The 13,679-nt window shown below is 44.5% G+C and overlaps 1 protein-coding gene across 1 annotated transcript; it reads left to right on the top strand.

Moving 5' to 3' along the window:
• The first annotated feature begins 4,378 nt into the window (after nt 1-4,378).
• OTP (orthopedia homeobox) lies at nt 4,379-13,145 on the top strand. Its single transcript, XM_015812697.1, has 3 exons — nt 4,379-4,415; nt 5,090-5,499; nt 12,615-13,145. The coding sequence occupies exons 1-3, from the start codon at nt 4,379-4,381 to the stop codon at nt 13,143-13,145; spliced, it is 978 nt and encodes a 325-aa protein (XP_015668183.1).
• Nucleotides 13,146-13,679: the final 534 nt, after the last annotated feature.

Here is a 13,679-nt window from a genome sequence, read left to right as displayed (position 1 = left end):
CCCCAGTTAGATCCTTCCATTGAACCGAAATGCGAACCGAGCCGGCAGCTTCCTAGCCAAACCAGCGATCTGAGAAGAGACTGGCTGGAATCCCTTCTCCTCGCCGTCCCTCTTTCCTTCTACCGCCCGATCCTCCAGATCTGCCCAGGACCAGCCTGCCCTTCTCGGTTTGTCGGCGGCTTTCTACTCCAGCGAGGCAGGAGGCTCGACTGGCCTACCGGCCCGGAGTCTTTTTACTCCTGCCGCGGCAGCCTGTTCCACTCACGCGGCCGCGCCCCTCCTGCCTTCCTTTTTTCTAAAAGCGGGCCTGTAATTTACAAGGAATTAAAATGGATTTTTTTCATCAAGCACAGAAAATAGGAAAATGTGAGATCGTTAATTATTGAGGGAGGCGCTTTCTCATTAGAAGGCAGCGCCGTTACAATTCAGCATTTAAATAACCGCCAAGTGAGAACAATAATTATCGTTAAGAATTCATATTTCAGCCTTTAAAAAACGCGCTGATTTTTTTCCCCCCCAGTGATTTCGTCCCCTTCCCGGGAAAACACAAAAGACGGCACCTGTCTTCCAAAAACCAAAAGAGAGGGCCAAACCCGGCTTACTCAGGGTGGGATTTTTTTTAGCCCGGAGATATAGCACGGAAACAGAATCCTGCAAATTTGCGCCGTCCGTGCCTGTCTTTGAATCAAAGTAACAATGAACTGGGTTTGAACAATATTAGCAATCGTAAAAAAAAAATAAGATAAAATAAAATAAGTTTTTTTAAAAAAAGAGATCCACTCCTTCTGAGCTCGGAACATTGATAAACTGTACAGATTCTGCACATCTGGATTGCCATGAAGATGACAACGTCACGCTCTTGGAACTTTCAGAATATATTTCTATTTGCCCTGTCCGTTTCTGCGGCTCCCCCCCCCCCATGGCCCTCTGTGCCCCAGGGGGCGCCAGACTTGCCAAATCAGGACCCCGGTCGGTCCCTGGGATGCCGCTTCGTCTCCCTGAAGAAATCGGGAAGAGAGCGAGGAAAAGCCGGTGGTGGTGGTGGTGGCGAGGTTAGAATTTCCTTGCACGGAGGCCTTTGGCAGGCGTTCTAGTCCGAAATTCAATCTCTCTTTTTTTATGAGAAGTAAACCGGCTAAATAAATTTTATTAGGGACAACCGATATGTTTTTTCTAGTCGCTCCCTTTGTTCCAGCCCTACGTGTGTGTAACAATCTAAAACCTATTTATGGTGGGAAAACTTGCCGGATCCGTCATAGAAAACCCGTTTACTTTGCGGGGGAAAGTGATTTTCCCAAGTACGCCCTTGTCATGGTGGAGATTTGGGGACCAGAGCGCTAAGCCTAGCCTTGTTAGGGACTTCACTTTGCCTGATCAGGTGGGAAATACCTTCCATTATCCACGGAATGGCCTGACTGGCACTTTTCTGGCTGCGGAGGGGCGGGAGGGGGGCGGCTAAAGCGAGGGCGGTGGAAAGGAAAGCGGGGGGGGGAGAGAGATGAGGAGGGGCGGCCCGCGAGAGGCTTCTGTAAGTGGCACCTCGGCGTCAACCCCGGCAGCATCAAATCTTCCTTCCCAAATCTTTGGATCGCAAAGCCGGAGAGGACCGCAGGGGGGGGGGGGAGGAGGAACCAGGGCGAGCCCGGCTCTGGCCACCCCTTGGCCAAGCTGCCCTTTTTTTTTCCTTCTCCGCTTTAAGATCCCTTTCTTCCCTTCCCTTCCTTCCCTTTCTCTTTTAGCCTCCTTTTTCTTTTCCCAAGCCCTCGCCCCCGCGCTTTCAACTCTCGGAAGGAATGATTTAGTTTGTTTATCCTGCTATAAAAATCAAGAGCAATAGAAAAGTCATAAAAAGCAACGCGCCATCCATCACGCCGCAGCCTCGTTTTCCCGCGGCTCCTAAGCTAGATGGATCAGCCGCGGGCTTCGGCCCCCTTGTTAGCGCGCGGAGGGGGCCTGCCCATTAACGATCCCGCTTTTTATTTATCGACCTGGCAGAGGCCGAGCCAAGTTGCATCAGGGGGAGGGAGCCGAAACGGGGGTGGGGTGGGGGGTGGGCAGCGTCGGAATACCCCAGAAGTTGGGATCGGGCCCCTAACTGGGACGCAAACCTGGGGAGGGGGGGTGGGAGGTTGGGATCGGGTAGAGAGAGCCGCCCTCCCAAGCTTGGACGTGCGGAAAGAAGGTCTCCGGGAAGCGAGCCGGCGGAACTCAGGGGCACTTGCTTTCCCACGGCTTCGGGCTATTTGCGTCCAGGAGAGAAGGAAGGCCCGCGGCCAGTCTTTGCCCCTGCAGGCTTAGTCCTACTCCCTCAAGAGAAGTAGGAGGGGGGGGGCTTTGGGTGCAGAGGAAAGCGACCCTCGGAGCCGTCTTGAGCCGCGGCTCCCGGTCTCCAACCGCGCCCCCAGGGAACACCCTGAGCTGGGAAGCCAGGCGCTCACCGATCGGCGCACCCTTTGTCTCCCCCTCGAGGGCCAGGCCGAACCAACCTGCCCAAGACGCCCCTCGCCCCTTCAGCGTCTGCCCGCAGGGCCCGGTTGGTGAGAGGCTTGGGCGGCGAAATGCCGCCGCCGCCGCCTCCTCCTCCTCCCACAGCGCCTTTCGCCTTTGGAGTCTTTAGCCCGGAGGCTCCGGGCTGAATCCCGCGGCCCCGCTCTCTTTTTTCTTTTTCTTTTTTTTGGGTGCAAGCTTTCTTTGCACTAAATGAATAATCTTAATTGCATCACTTTCGAATTAAAAATCAATGTTAATCAAGCTAGAAGTAGGAAATATCAGTTTTCATTGTGCCTGGCCTACTTGGCATTTCCCTCTCTCTCCTTTTGAGAGTAAGGGGGAGATTAAAAAAAAATCAAATAACTTTAAAAGGCCATTCTGTTCTGCTACAAATACAATTGAAACGGATTGTTTAGGAGCGGATCAGCAACGGTACAGAATTTTGCACTTAATTTCCTCCGTTATCTTTTACAATAAGGACCGCTTGCCTTGACAGCCAAGTCTAAACAGTAGTAAATTAGTACAAATTTATACTGATTTTACTCTAATAATCGTAATAAAAGCTTATAGATTTGGCACTAATTACATAAATGCCTAATGATCTTGAAAATTACTCTGGTTAGAAATATATTACTAATCTAAACTTTGTTGTTGGCTGGCTTTGAAAAATCAGAACATTAGAAATGGTTCGCTTCCCTTGTGCAAAAGCACTTAAAATTGTTGGGATAGTTTAACATATTCAAGAAGAAAATAATGTTTTCGATTTATTTTATTTTTTTTTTAACTTTATTTACTGCTTTCAATTGAGTTTGGAGAGATGAACTTAGAAACTTTCATAGCCCGCCAAATGGACCGGCGCCGGCCGGCTTTTCTGGCGCTGGTTTTCTAAGTCAAACCGACAGCTGGAATTACATCTTGTTTTTAAAATATACAAATATTGAATTCAAGGGGACTGAGATCACAGGAGGAGGGAGAGCAAAGAGGCACCCCGATCAGAGTATAAATTTCATCAGGGTTATTATACTCCGCTTTGTCCCAATCATCCCGGACTGCAGCTTGTACCAAGTTGGAAACGGCCGGATTAGAGACCCTTTAAAATCAAGCCGTCCAGCCCGTCACCCCCTCTCTGCAGTTGTGGGGGACCTCCTGCTCCCTCTTTCCCCCTCCCCGCCCGGACCCCCAAAAAGGTGGGAGAAGTCCCCACCGGAGGGCTCAAGGCCTCCCTGCGGTAAGGAGGAGGCTAGGCACCCCTCCAAGCCATTGGCGTTTCCCCCCCAAGATGCCCCTTTTATTGGCTTGGCTTTGTCAGTCATTTCCAATTAATTTGATCAGGAGGTCAGAAGAAGAAGAAGAAGAAGAGAAGGAGGAGGAGGACGAGGAGGAGGAGAAGGAGGAGGCGGGCGGGCGGGTTGGGGGGGAAGGTTGTCCCTAATGCAGTCAATCAGTCGGGGGGACCGAATTGTAAAGGGGCTTTAAAAGCCCAGCCCGCGCGGCGTTCGGCTGGCGCGGCAGCGGCGGGTGCCGTGGCTGCGGGCGGGTGGAGCGGGGACTCTCTGGGTGCTGACATTTGCAGGCTGCCCTCCTGATTGGTCCCTTCGCTGAGCTGCTCACGGGTTCACTGAAGTGTTAAGCACCTCCCCGTCTCTCTAAAGGACATTATAATGCAAGAGACCCCCCTTTTTAACCACACACCGAATTTTCTTTCATTTAGGCGATCTATATATATAAAATATATATATATATATATCCATAAGCCGTAGAGAAAGTAGATCTACTTCGGCTTGACCCCCCCCTCCTTTTTTTTTTTTTTCTTTTTCTCTCTATAAAAAATCAACAACCAACCGCTAAAATTTGGGGGGGAACAGCTTTCGCCCTGGAGCGGTGCGCGATGTTATCACACGCCGACCTCCTGGACGCCCGGCTCGGTGAGTTGCCCCCCAAGCTTCTTTTCCCCCCTTTCCCCTGCTCCCTCTCCTCCTCCTCACCCAGCAAGCCCAGGAAGAAAGCGAGGGCAGGAAATGGACAATTTGTGCCTGATTTTACCTTAATGCGATCTAAATGGGCTAATTTCTTTAAAAGTAATTGTACTGTATTAAAGTTTAATTTGATTTAACTCCGTCTCTTTAAAAAAAAAACAACAACAACAACTATGGAATATGTAGATCTAAAAGCACAATTGGGGGCCATTTCGCTTGGAGTTTTGTCCCCTCTTCCTCCTCCTCCTCCTCCTTCCTCCTCCTGGTCTTCGCCTTGGTTCTTTTCTCTCTCTTTTTTCCCTCTCTTTTTTTATTTTCTTTCCCTGAAGTTCTCGTTAAAGAATTGAAGACATAAGATTGATTTATAATTTCAGGCATTTATTGGGGTTTGGACAACTGGATGTTGTTGAGCCAAAGGAACTATACTGCTCGCTCGGCCGGGAAAGGGGCGGCTAAGGGCCCCCCAACCCGGGGCTCCTATTTAAGCGGGAATGGTACTCGAGTCCCCTGCGAGTTGGCGGCTCCCTTCCTCCCGGCTCCGGCGCCCGGGGAAGGTTGCCGCCTCGCCCGCCCTTAGTGGATCCGACGCTGAAGCGTGGTGGGCCGCTGCTTTGCCTCCGCAGGAATGAAGGACGCCGCCGAGCTGCTGGGCCACCGGGAGGCGGTGAAGTGCCGCTTGGGCGTCGCAGGCTCGGAGCCCGGAGGCCACCCGGGGGACCTGGCGCCCAACTCGGACGCGGTGGAAGGGGCCACGCTGCTCTCCGGAGAGGACATCACCACGGTGGGTTCGACGCCGAGCGCGCTGGCCGTCGGCACCAAAGACCCCGACAAGCAGCCCGGGCCGCCGGGTGGGCAGAACCCCAGCCAGGCCGGACCGCAGCAGGGCCAGCAAAAGCAGAAACGGCACCGGACGCGCTTTACGCCGGCGCAGCTCAACGAGCTGGAGCGCAGCTTCGCCAAGACTCACTACCCGGACATCTTCATGCGCGAGGAGCTGGCTCTGCGCATCGGCCTCACCGAGTCGCGAGTCCAGGTAGGCGGCCAAGCCACGGCGAGGAGGCCCTCTGCCTCCTTGCCTTCCTTCGGCCTCGGCGAGGGCCGGCCCGGCCCTTTACCCCCCCCCCCTTCCCCGGTGCCCAGGGCCTGCCAGGCCAAGGCTGGTCCTCCTCCCCCAGGTCCCGGCCCCGGCAACCAGGCGCAGAACAGGCGTCTCGTCCGAAAGGCCAACGTCAGCCATCCCGATTCCTTAACCCGGGCACAGAGAACCTTTCGGGTTGTGGCGGCCCTTCCGGTTGGAGTCCAAAGTTTGTCTGAAGTGAAAGGATTAAAAAACGGCATCGGAGGGACAAAGTCTTTTCCTTTCAAGAGCTGAAGATGAGTAATAAGAGTAACAATTTCGCTGCCCCTAGCGCGAGGTTGAGCAGCGTGGTAGACTTTTAGCAATGGTTTTTCTTTTGAACCACCTGCAAATTGAGTTGCTTGCACTGCAAGGCTAGGAAAGTGGCTTCTGGTGCAACCGACTGGTGCTCCTTTCCTAGACACCTCACTCGATTTCACTGTCGCCAATTTCAGAGGGATAGATCTCTTGAGTAAAGTCTTTGTGAAAGAAAGGTTTTAGAGGGTTTTATTTATTCAGAGAATCTCTAGACTGGCCCAAACTTTTTATTTGTGAACATGATAAATATATTTGAGAAAAGATAATATAAATGTAAAACGTTTATTAAATTTGAGACATAGAAATAAATTTGTATTCACCTTAGTCCTGATTATCAATCGAGCGAATATTATTTTAATTGTTCTAATTTTGATATCAAATGATTTGAATTGGATTTAATTTGTGAGTCGTTTTTAAAGCAACTGCGCTGTTCTTAGTCCTGAACTTTTCTTTCCTTGATTCTTTCGATCTTGGATTACACTACTTAAATATTTTGAAATCTATTTCTACTTAGAGTCTAAAGAAAATTACATCAAAAGTTCATGTTTTAATCTTACTAAATGTTGTTGGATCCAATAGAAATGGTCTTGGCTTGACACTAAAAAGATGTTGAGAATTAAACAAAAATCTGCCAGATTTCCAAACAAATTTCGATACAGTTGGAGTATTGTCTGGCTTTGCAGAGCAGATCTAATTAATTCATTGGCAACTGGAGAATACCAGTGGAAATTCAATGGAATTTTTAAACTTGCACTTAGAAATCCTTAAGATTTTAAAATATGTCTTTTCTAGATTGTTATCACCCATCTATTTATTTTAAACACTTCAGAAAAATAATAAACATACTTAGAAGGGAGATACCTGCAAGTTAGGCCTTTATTGTACAAAAATAAAAAGTGTCCAATTGTATGTTTTAATGCATAAAACTTTTTTGAAAGAAAATATTTTTCACAAGTAAGATTTAGTTAGAATATATACAACAGATATTACTGTGAATTATATCTCAAAGGTTTCAGCTAAAATAAGAGAAGTTTTTAGTTGGTGACAAAATTAAAAAGAAAACAAGGTCAAATAAATTACACTGGATTTATATATATATATATACCACCACCGTGGATTTATATATATATATATACCACTACAAATGCTTAGTAAAAAAAGGCAAATACACAGATTTTAAACTAAATGATTTTAGTTTTATTCTCAGGAAATTAAAATGTATATTGACTTTGATTTACAATCATATGGTAGAACAAAATATCCATCCCCTTAAAACCTATTAACATAGCTCTTTACAACTACCTCAATTATTAGTTTAAAAATACTATTAAAATGTAGAGATTTTTTTATCTGAAAATATCTAACAATTGCTTTTCTCCAGTTACATCTTACCTAAAGCCAATTTCCATAGACTTCAAGACTTTCTTATAAGCAAGCCCAATTACATCGACTGGATTTATCTCTCAGTGAACTGCAAGCTAGGAAAAATATCTTAATAACATCTACATAATCTTACAGTCTTCTAATGGCTTCAGGCAGCTGAATAGAAACAGTTTAATCGAGTGGCAATTTAAATATTCTTTACAATAATGTTCTGCAGTTTAAAATGTAATCAAATCAACATAACCTTCTTAATTAACACTTCAGAATGATTAACACTATGTAAGCTTGTGCAAAAAATAAATTATGGGAAATGTATTTACTTCCCAGTTCATTGTATTCTTGCTACTTGACGAAATGGAAGAGTAATGGCTGAGTTTATGGTCTCACACACCACCTTTTCGGTGCGTGGGGACTCTACACATATCCAAAATGCTTCACACGCCCGCTTTTACTGCAGCAGCCCTGGATGTACCCTTACATGCAAGAATAAATTATATCTTTTCTATTTTCTGGTCTACATTTTAAAAAGCTATTCCTGCTTGTCAAGGAGGAGGCTTATTCTCCTTTATGTTACTGCTGTACTATTCCCCCCCCCCCATCTTCCCAGACTGGGTGTAATAGTAATAAAACCATTCTTTTTATAGCATGCCATTATTAGAAACCAATTTCAGAATTATTTATAACCCAGAATGGCTTATTAAGCAGCAATGTGAGAATCATGCAAATGACAGCGATCCAATGCAATATAATAAGCATAATCATTAGTCTCTCGTGCTGATTAATTAACTTTCAATATTTTATTTACATAAAAAGCAAATCAGTGAAATAACTTCTGCTCAGCTCAGGCTTGCCTTTCAATATTTTACACCAACCTAAAAATAATGTGCAAGGACTCCATTGACCGTGTCCCTCTGCGCTGGCCATGTCACCTGCCACATCTTAATAGGGGACAAGCTGAGAGTATTTTCTAGTTTTCTAATGGAATGAGAAATTGCATTTTCTTCCTCTCCCAGCAACTATTAAAGCGTAATGAATTCGGCCCAGAGTTCACGGCTGGCTGATCGAAATGAACCTGAGATCTGAGCTTTAATGCAGCTCTCCAGATTTCCTACCAAATCTTCCCATTAATCATCTGATGGATTCCAGTGAGATCTTCATAAGGCTTTGGGCGAAGATAGAGAGGGGAATAAAAAGGAAGGAAGGAAGGAAGGAAGGAAGGAAGGAAGGAAGGAAGGAAGGAAGGAAGATAATATCCCTTTGACTATTTCTCCCGTTTATAGCTGGGGGATTAAAGGGCTATATATCTCTAAATACATTTACAGTGTGCCTATATTACTGTAATAGCAGACTGTCATTAAAGCAGAGTTTGAAATTGCAAACTCCATTAGACCCTTTGTACCCTATTAATACTATTGGCTGATGCAGAAGCTAAGAGGTAATTGTTGGTATGCCGATCTCAAGGCAAAGTTGCCCAAATGCCTCTGGCTAATATATTTCCAGAGCCAAGCTGTCAAGGGTGCTTTTTCCAAGTATCCCTCTGGTTCTTGCTCCTGTTTAATCTGTCATGCACTGGTTTCCAAATGGATACATCCACATTTTCAAAAGCATATGCGCTGTTGCTCTGAAATGAGGTGATCCAGACTTGATGGAAATTCTTTTACAACCCCAGTAAACCATGACACATAAAATGATTTTGTGGCCACCATTTAACTAACCCTAAAATGTAATTGAACAAAATCCTTTCCCCTCTGCTCCACATCTTCCCCCCTCTTCTATTTAATTATTATTCTTATAAAATTTTGACACTTAACATCTGTTCTTTCTTGCTAATGGGCCCAAGCATGTTTTCCAGTCTAAATAAAAGGGTTTGGAAAAATATGCCTCTCCTTGGAACCCACACCCCCCCAAAGTCAAGGCTGAGAAAGTAGCTTGAAGATTTCAGCAATGGTGTTGAAAAAAGCAAAACGCAACTTCATTTTCAAAAACATGGAAATTGTGGTCAAATCTGTAGTCCATATTACTCTGAAATTAACAAATGTGCTCTCTAAGGAGGCATTCTTAATACTTGAACACAAAGATTAAAGATCTGTTAAAATTGTTTAAGTGTTAAAAGATTGGAGAAAAAAAAAAGATAGAAACTGATGGGGAAACAACTAGTTCCTCCTTCTCTGAATAGTATCCCGGTTATCTTTTAAACAGGTAGATTATTTATTTTTATATTTTTTTACCCCATCTTTATTACAATATAAGTAATTCAAGGTGGCAGACATGCATAATACTCCTTCCTCCTCCTATTTTCCTCATGACAACAACCCTGTGAGACAGTTGGGTTGAGAAAGTGTTTGGCCCAAAATCACCAGCTGATTTTCCTACCTAAAACGGAACTAGAACTCAAAGTGTTCTGGTTTCCAGATCAACAATTAACCACTACACCAAACTGGCTCTGTGCTTGAGAATGCAAACTGAAACATTATACTTGTACCACTTGCCAGTTGACAGCACCCAGGCTGGTTAAAAACAAATCATCCTTCACATGAAGCAAGAACAGACAATAGGAAAAGCCAATCCAATTGGCTAAACAATAATAAAACCTAGTTAAATTTTAGCGGGAGGAAGAGGACTAAAAGGCCAGCAACACATTCTTTTCAAATAGCAATTCATGAGCAGCCCCTTCACTTAAAAAATGAGTTATATAGATAAATATTGTATTTGAGAAATGAACTGAAACAAAGAATACAAAGCCTAAATAAGAGAGAAAGCTAACTGAAGAACACAATCCTAAACAGGCCTATATTTGAGTTAAATGGAGTTTGTTCAGCATTATATTTAGAAATAAGTGGGAAAACCTTATTACACTTATTGTCATGCTTAAAATCATAGTGGCTTTGAAGAGAAGTCACACGTGTGTAATTTCCCAAAGCTTTTAAGAAGGTATATATATTTAGGAGAAGATTTTTAAAGAGTTTCTGAATTAAAAGATTGAATAGAAGTGGAAAAAAATAAGTAAGCATAGGTAAGGTCAATAGTAGCTGAAACTGATAAAATCTTGGTTAACTAAAGAATAGGTGTGAATGCCTAAAACAAAATTCTGTACATTTGCCAGAACAGCTCACTTGAGGTAACATTTTAATAAGTAATCTTGCAGCATTTGAGTTTAATCCCCAATTTCATAGAAAAATGAAATCTGATGTTTGCCTTGAAATATCTAGATAATTGCTTTCTTTTCACTTTCCTGAAATTCAGCCAAAGAAAATTTAAATTGCACAACACCTACTATACTAAGCAATGGCTTTTCATTTCTGGTATGGAAAATATGCTTGTTTTCATCATAATTAGAAAATACAAGACCTAATATAAAACAATTCATGTCCATTCTCATTAAAAACATTAAAAAATTTGGAATTTCTGGGAAAAAATGGGGAACTATTGGACAATTGGTCTAGGCTAGCTCTTTCTTTTAAAACCAAATGCAATATTTGAACTGGTGTATAATTTATTAGATCTTGGTGAAACTCATAGTTACTAATTCACCTGGCTTTTATTTTCAATCACATTATTTTAATTCTTGGGTCAGAGCAGTGTGCATTGAACCATATAATGTAATCTTCTTTGGGTTATGTGTAAAAAAACTCACATACATGAATATATTTGAAAAAAATAAGCTGAATCACACTGGATAAACACTTATCTGGTCTGGATTTTTCTTAAACAACACTTTGTCTGGCAAGGCTTATGAAAACAGTTTACTCCAGTAATCTGAACTGGTGGCAATTGCCATACTAGTATTAGGCATACCACTGATTTAAAAGCACCGGTAAGTATCCATAAATAATTATAAATGGTACTTATATACACCAAATATCAACATACAGTGGGTCTCAGCAAGTTGCTGCTAGGATATTTCTAACCAACATGACATTGTGTTACTGAATCCAAGGCTGAACATAGGATTTAGCAATAGTGGTTGTTAGACTTCCATCCTTGAGATTAAAAATTAAGGATATAAAGTCCAACACAGAAACAGATAAAATGAAGACTGGCATGTATTTTTCAATCTTGGTTTTGCTGTGGTTTGGAGTGTAAATTTCCACATTTTAAATATTATACCATTTCAGTATTAGTGTTTGTGTGTGTATGTGTGTGTGAGAGAGAGTCAGAGAGAGAGAGACAAAAGATTTATCAGGAATGCGCTACTAATTCTTGAACATATAACAATGGAAAGGTAGAAGTGATATTTGGATATATTTGTTGATTAATAGAAATCAGTGCCAAATATATGAATTCAAAATAAGGACTACTATATACATTTAGACTTTCTTCTACAAAATATAAAATTGCAGCCCAAATTAGCATGACTCCCTCAATCATTTTGCATTATAGCTATAGTCAGATGATGTATCTGCTTTGATTATACTGTTTGGCTATTGTGTATTTCTGATTAGTTGATAATAGCTTCAGTGGAATGAAGTCAATACTCAGCAATGAAATATAGCACTTAGCAATAAGCTATAATCTTGCACCAGGTAGTTTAACCTGAATTCTAAAACTTCATTATATTTAAATGCAAGGGTTTTATTATTCAGCAATGTGGAGATAAGTACAGTGATACTTATTGAAAAGTATTTATTTTTAAATCAGTGCTAGTAATATGCTGGGGGAGAAAATAACAATTGGATCTGTTAATGGAAAGTTACAGCCTATAAGCAATTTAAATCCAACCCTACATTTTAGGGTTTGTTTTCTATTTGCCCACTAGCATCTCCTGAAAGTAAAATAGGTAACAATTACAGTATAGCAAAACTATCCTGACAAAAATAATCTAAATGTTTATTAAATGCAATGTATATTAGTAAGGCAACGGTGATGCTTGAGACAAATATTGAATTTTATTACAGAATGGAAACTTAAGTTTCGTATATTTACAAAGTTCAATTTATTCTTTCCCTCGGACCATCTGTGTTTAGAACTGGCAGATGCCCCTTATTGAAAAGGGATTCTTTCTTTTTCTCCCCAAATCCCAATGGAAATATAATACCCGCCCTTCACTATATATTCCTTTGTTTGTTAATTGAGTAACAATTGCTTGACGAAGTAGGAGAAAGCTCGCTTTCGCCCAGAGATTTCCACAGGGTAGCCCTCCTATCTTCGGGGTTTCCTCGGCCGCTCAGGCCTTCCCGGCGAGCTGGTGGACTTGAGGGGGGGGGCGCACGCCCTTGCGGCTTCGCCCGATTACAGCGCAGTCTTCCGTCGGTCTAACCCGGCCTTCTTTTCTCTTTCATGGGTCCTTTCTTCTCCCTTCCTTCTTCGGCGGCGACTGCTGATCCGAGCAGGTCTGGTTCCAGAACCGACGGGCCAAGTGGAAGAAACGCAAGAAGACCACCAACGTGTTCCGCGCCCCCGGCACGCTGCTGCCCACGCCAGGGCTGCCCCAGTTTCCTTCCGCCGCCGCCGCCGCAGCGGCCGCCATGGGCGACAGCTTGTGTTCCTTCCACGCCAACGACACGCGCTGGGCCGCGGCCGCCATGCCGGGGGTGTCGCAGCTGCCCTTGCCGCCGGCCCTGGGCAGGCAGCAGGCCATGGCGCAGTCCCTGTCGCAGTGCAGCCTGGCGGCGGGCCCCCCACCCAATTCCATGGGCTTGTCCAACAGCCTGACGGGCTCCAACGGCGCCGGCCTACAGTCGCACCTCTACCAGCCCGCTTTCCCCGGCATGGTGCCCGCTTCCCTGCCAGGCCCCAGCAACGTGACGGGCTCGCCGCAGCTCTGCAGCTCCCCGGACAGCAGCGACGTGTGGCGGGGCACGAGCATCGCCTCCCTCCGCCGGAAAGCGCTGGAGCACACAGTCTCCATGAGTTTCACCTAATGGCGCCCCCGCCTTCCCAGCCAGCAGCCTCTCCCAGCCGCGCCTCCCGTTTTCCCGCCTTTTCTTCACCTCCGTCCGGCCTCCTTGCTCTCACCCGCGCGGATTGCCTGGTTCCCGCCATTTCCCCCCCCTTTTTACCTAAACGAGGAGGGGGAGCCACTCACTTACCAGGGAGCCGACTCAGGATCTGAAACCAATGGGCTAGTTTTGTGGGGAGAGTAAAACGCAAGCGCTCACACACGCGATCTCCGGCGAGCACCCCGGGCAAGTTCGTGCTGCAAGGGCGGAGACTGAGCCAACGCGTGTCTTAATTAAGATTTAAGAAATACCTATCCTAAGGACTCAGCGGGCCTCATTTAAGTTCTGTCGAAGTTCCTCCCCGATTCAGACACACAGGGGCATATATATATATAGTGTGTGTATATACATAATATATATGTATGTATATGTATGTATGTATACACACATATACATGCGTGTGAGTGGGTGTATACATACATACAAATACAATAGCCACGTTTGCGGGGGTTTTGA

This window comes from Protobothrops mucrosquamatus, unplaced genomic scaffold (genome assembly GCF_001527695.2).
Source record: "Protobothrops mucrosquamatus isolate PMUCROS unplaced genomic scaffold, P.Mucros_1.0 scaffold107, whole genome shotgun sequence".
NCBI classification, from domain to species: Eukaryota; Metazoa; Chordata; class Lepidosauria; order Squamata; family Viperidae; genus Protobothrops; species Protobothrops mucrosquamatus.
This window is presented reverse-complemented; position numbering and strand designations above follow the sequence as displayed.

Coding starts and splice junctions, on each gene's coding strand:
- OTP (XM_015812697.1), top strand. CDS start 4,379: ATGTTATCACACGCCGACCTCCTGGACGCCCGGCTCG. Junction 4,416..5,089: donor CCTCCTGGACGCCCGGCTCG/GTGAGTTGCCCC, acceptor TTGCCTCCGCAG/GAATGAAGGACGCCGCCGAG. Junction 5,500..12,614: donor TCACCGAGTCGCGAGTCCAG/GTAGGCGGCCAA, acceptor TGATCCGAGCAG/GTCTGGTTCCAGAACCGACG.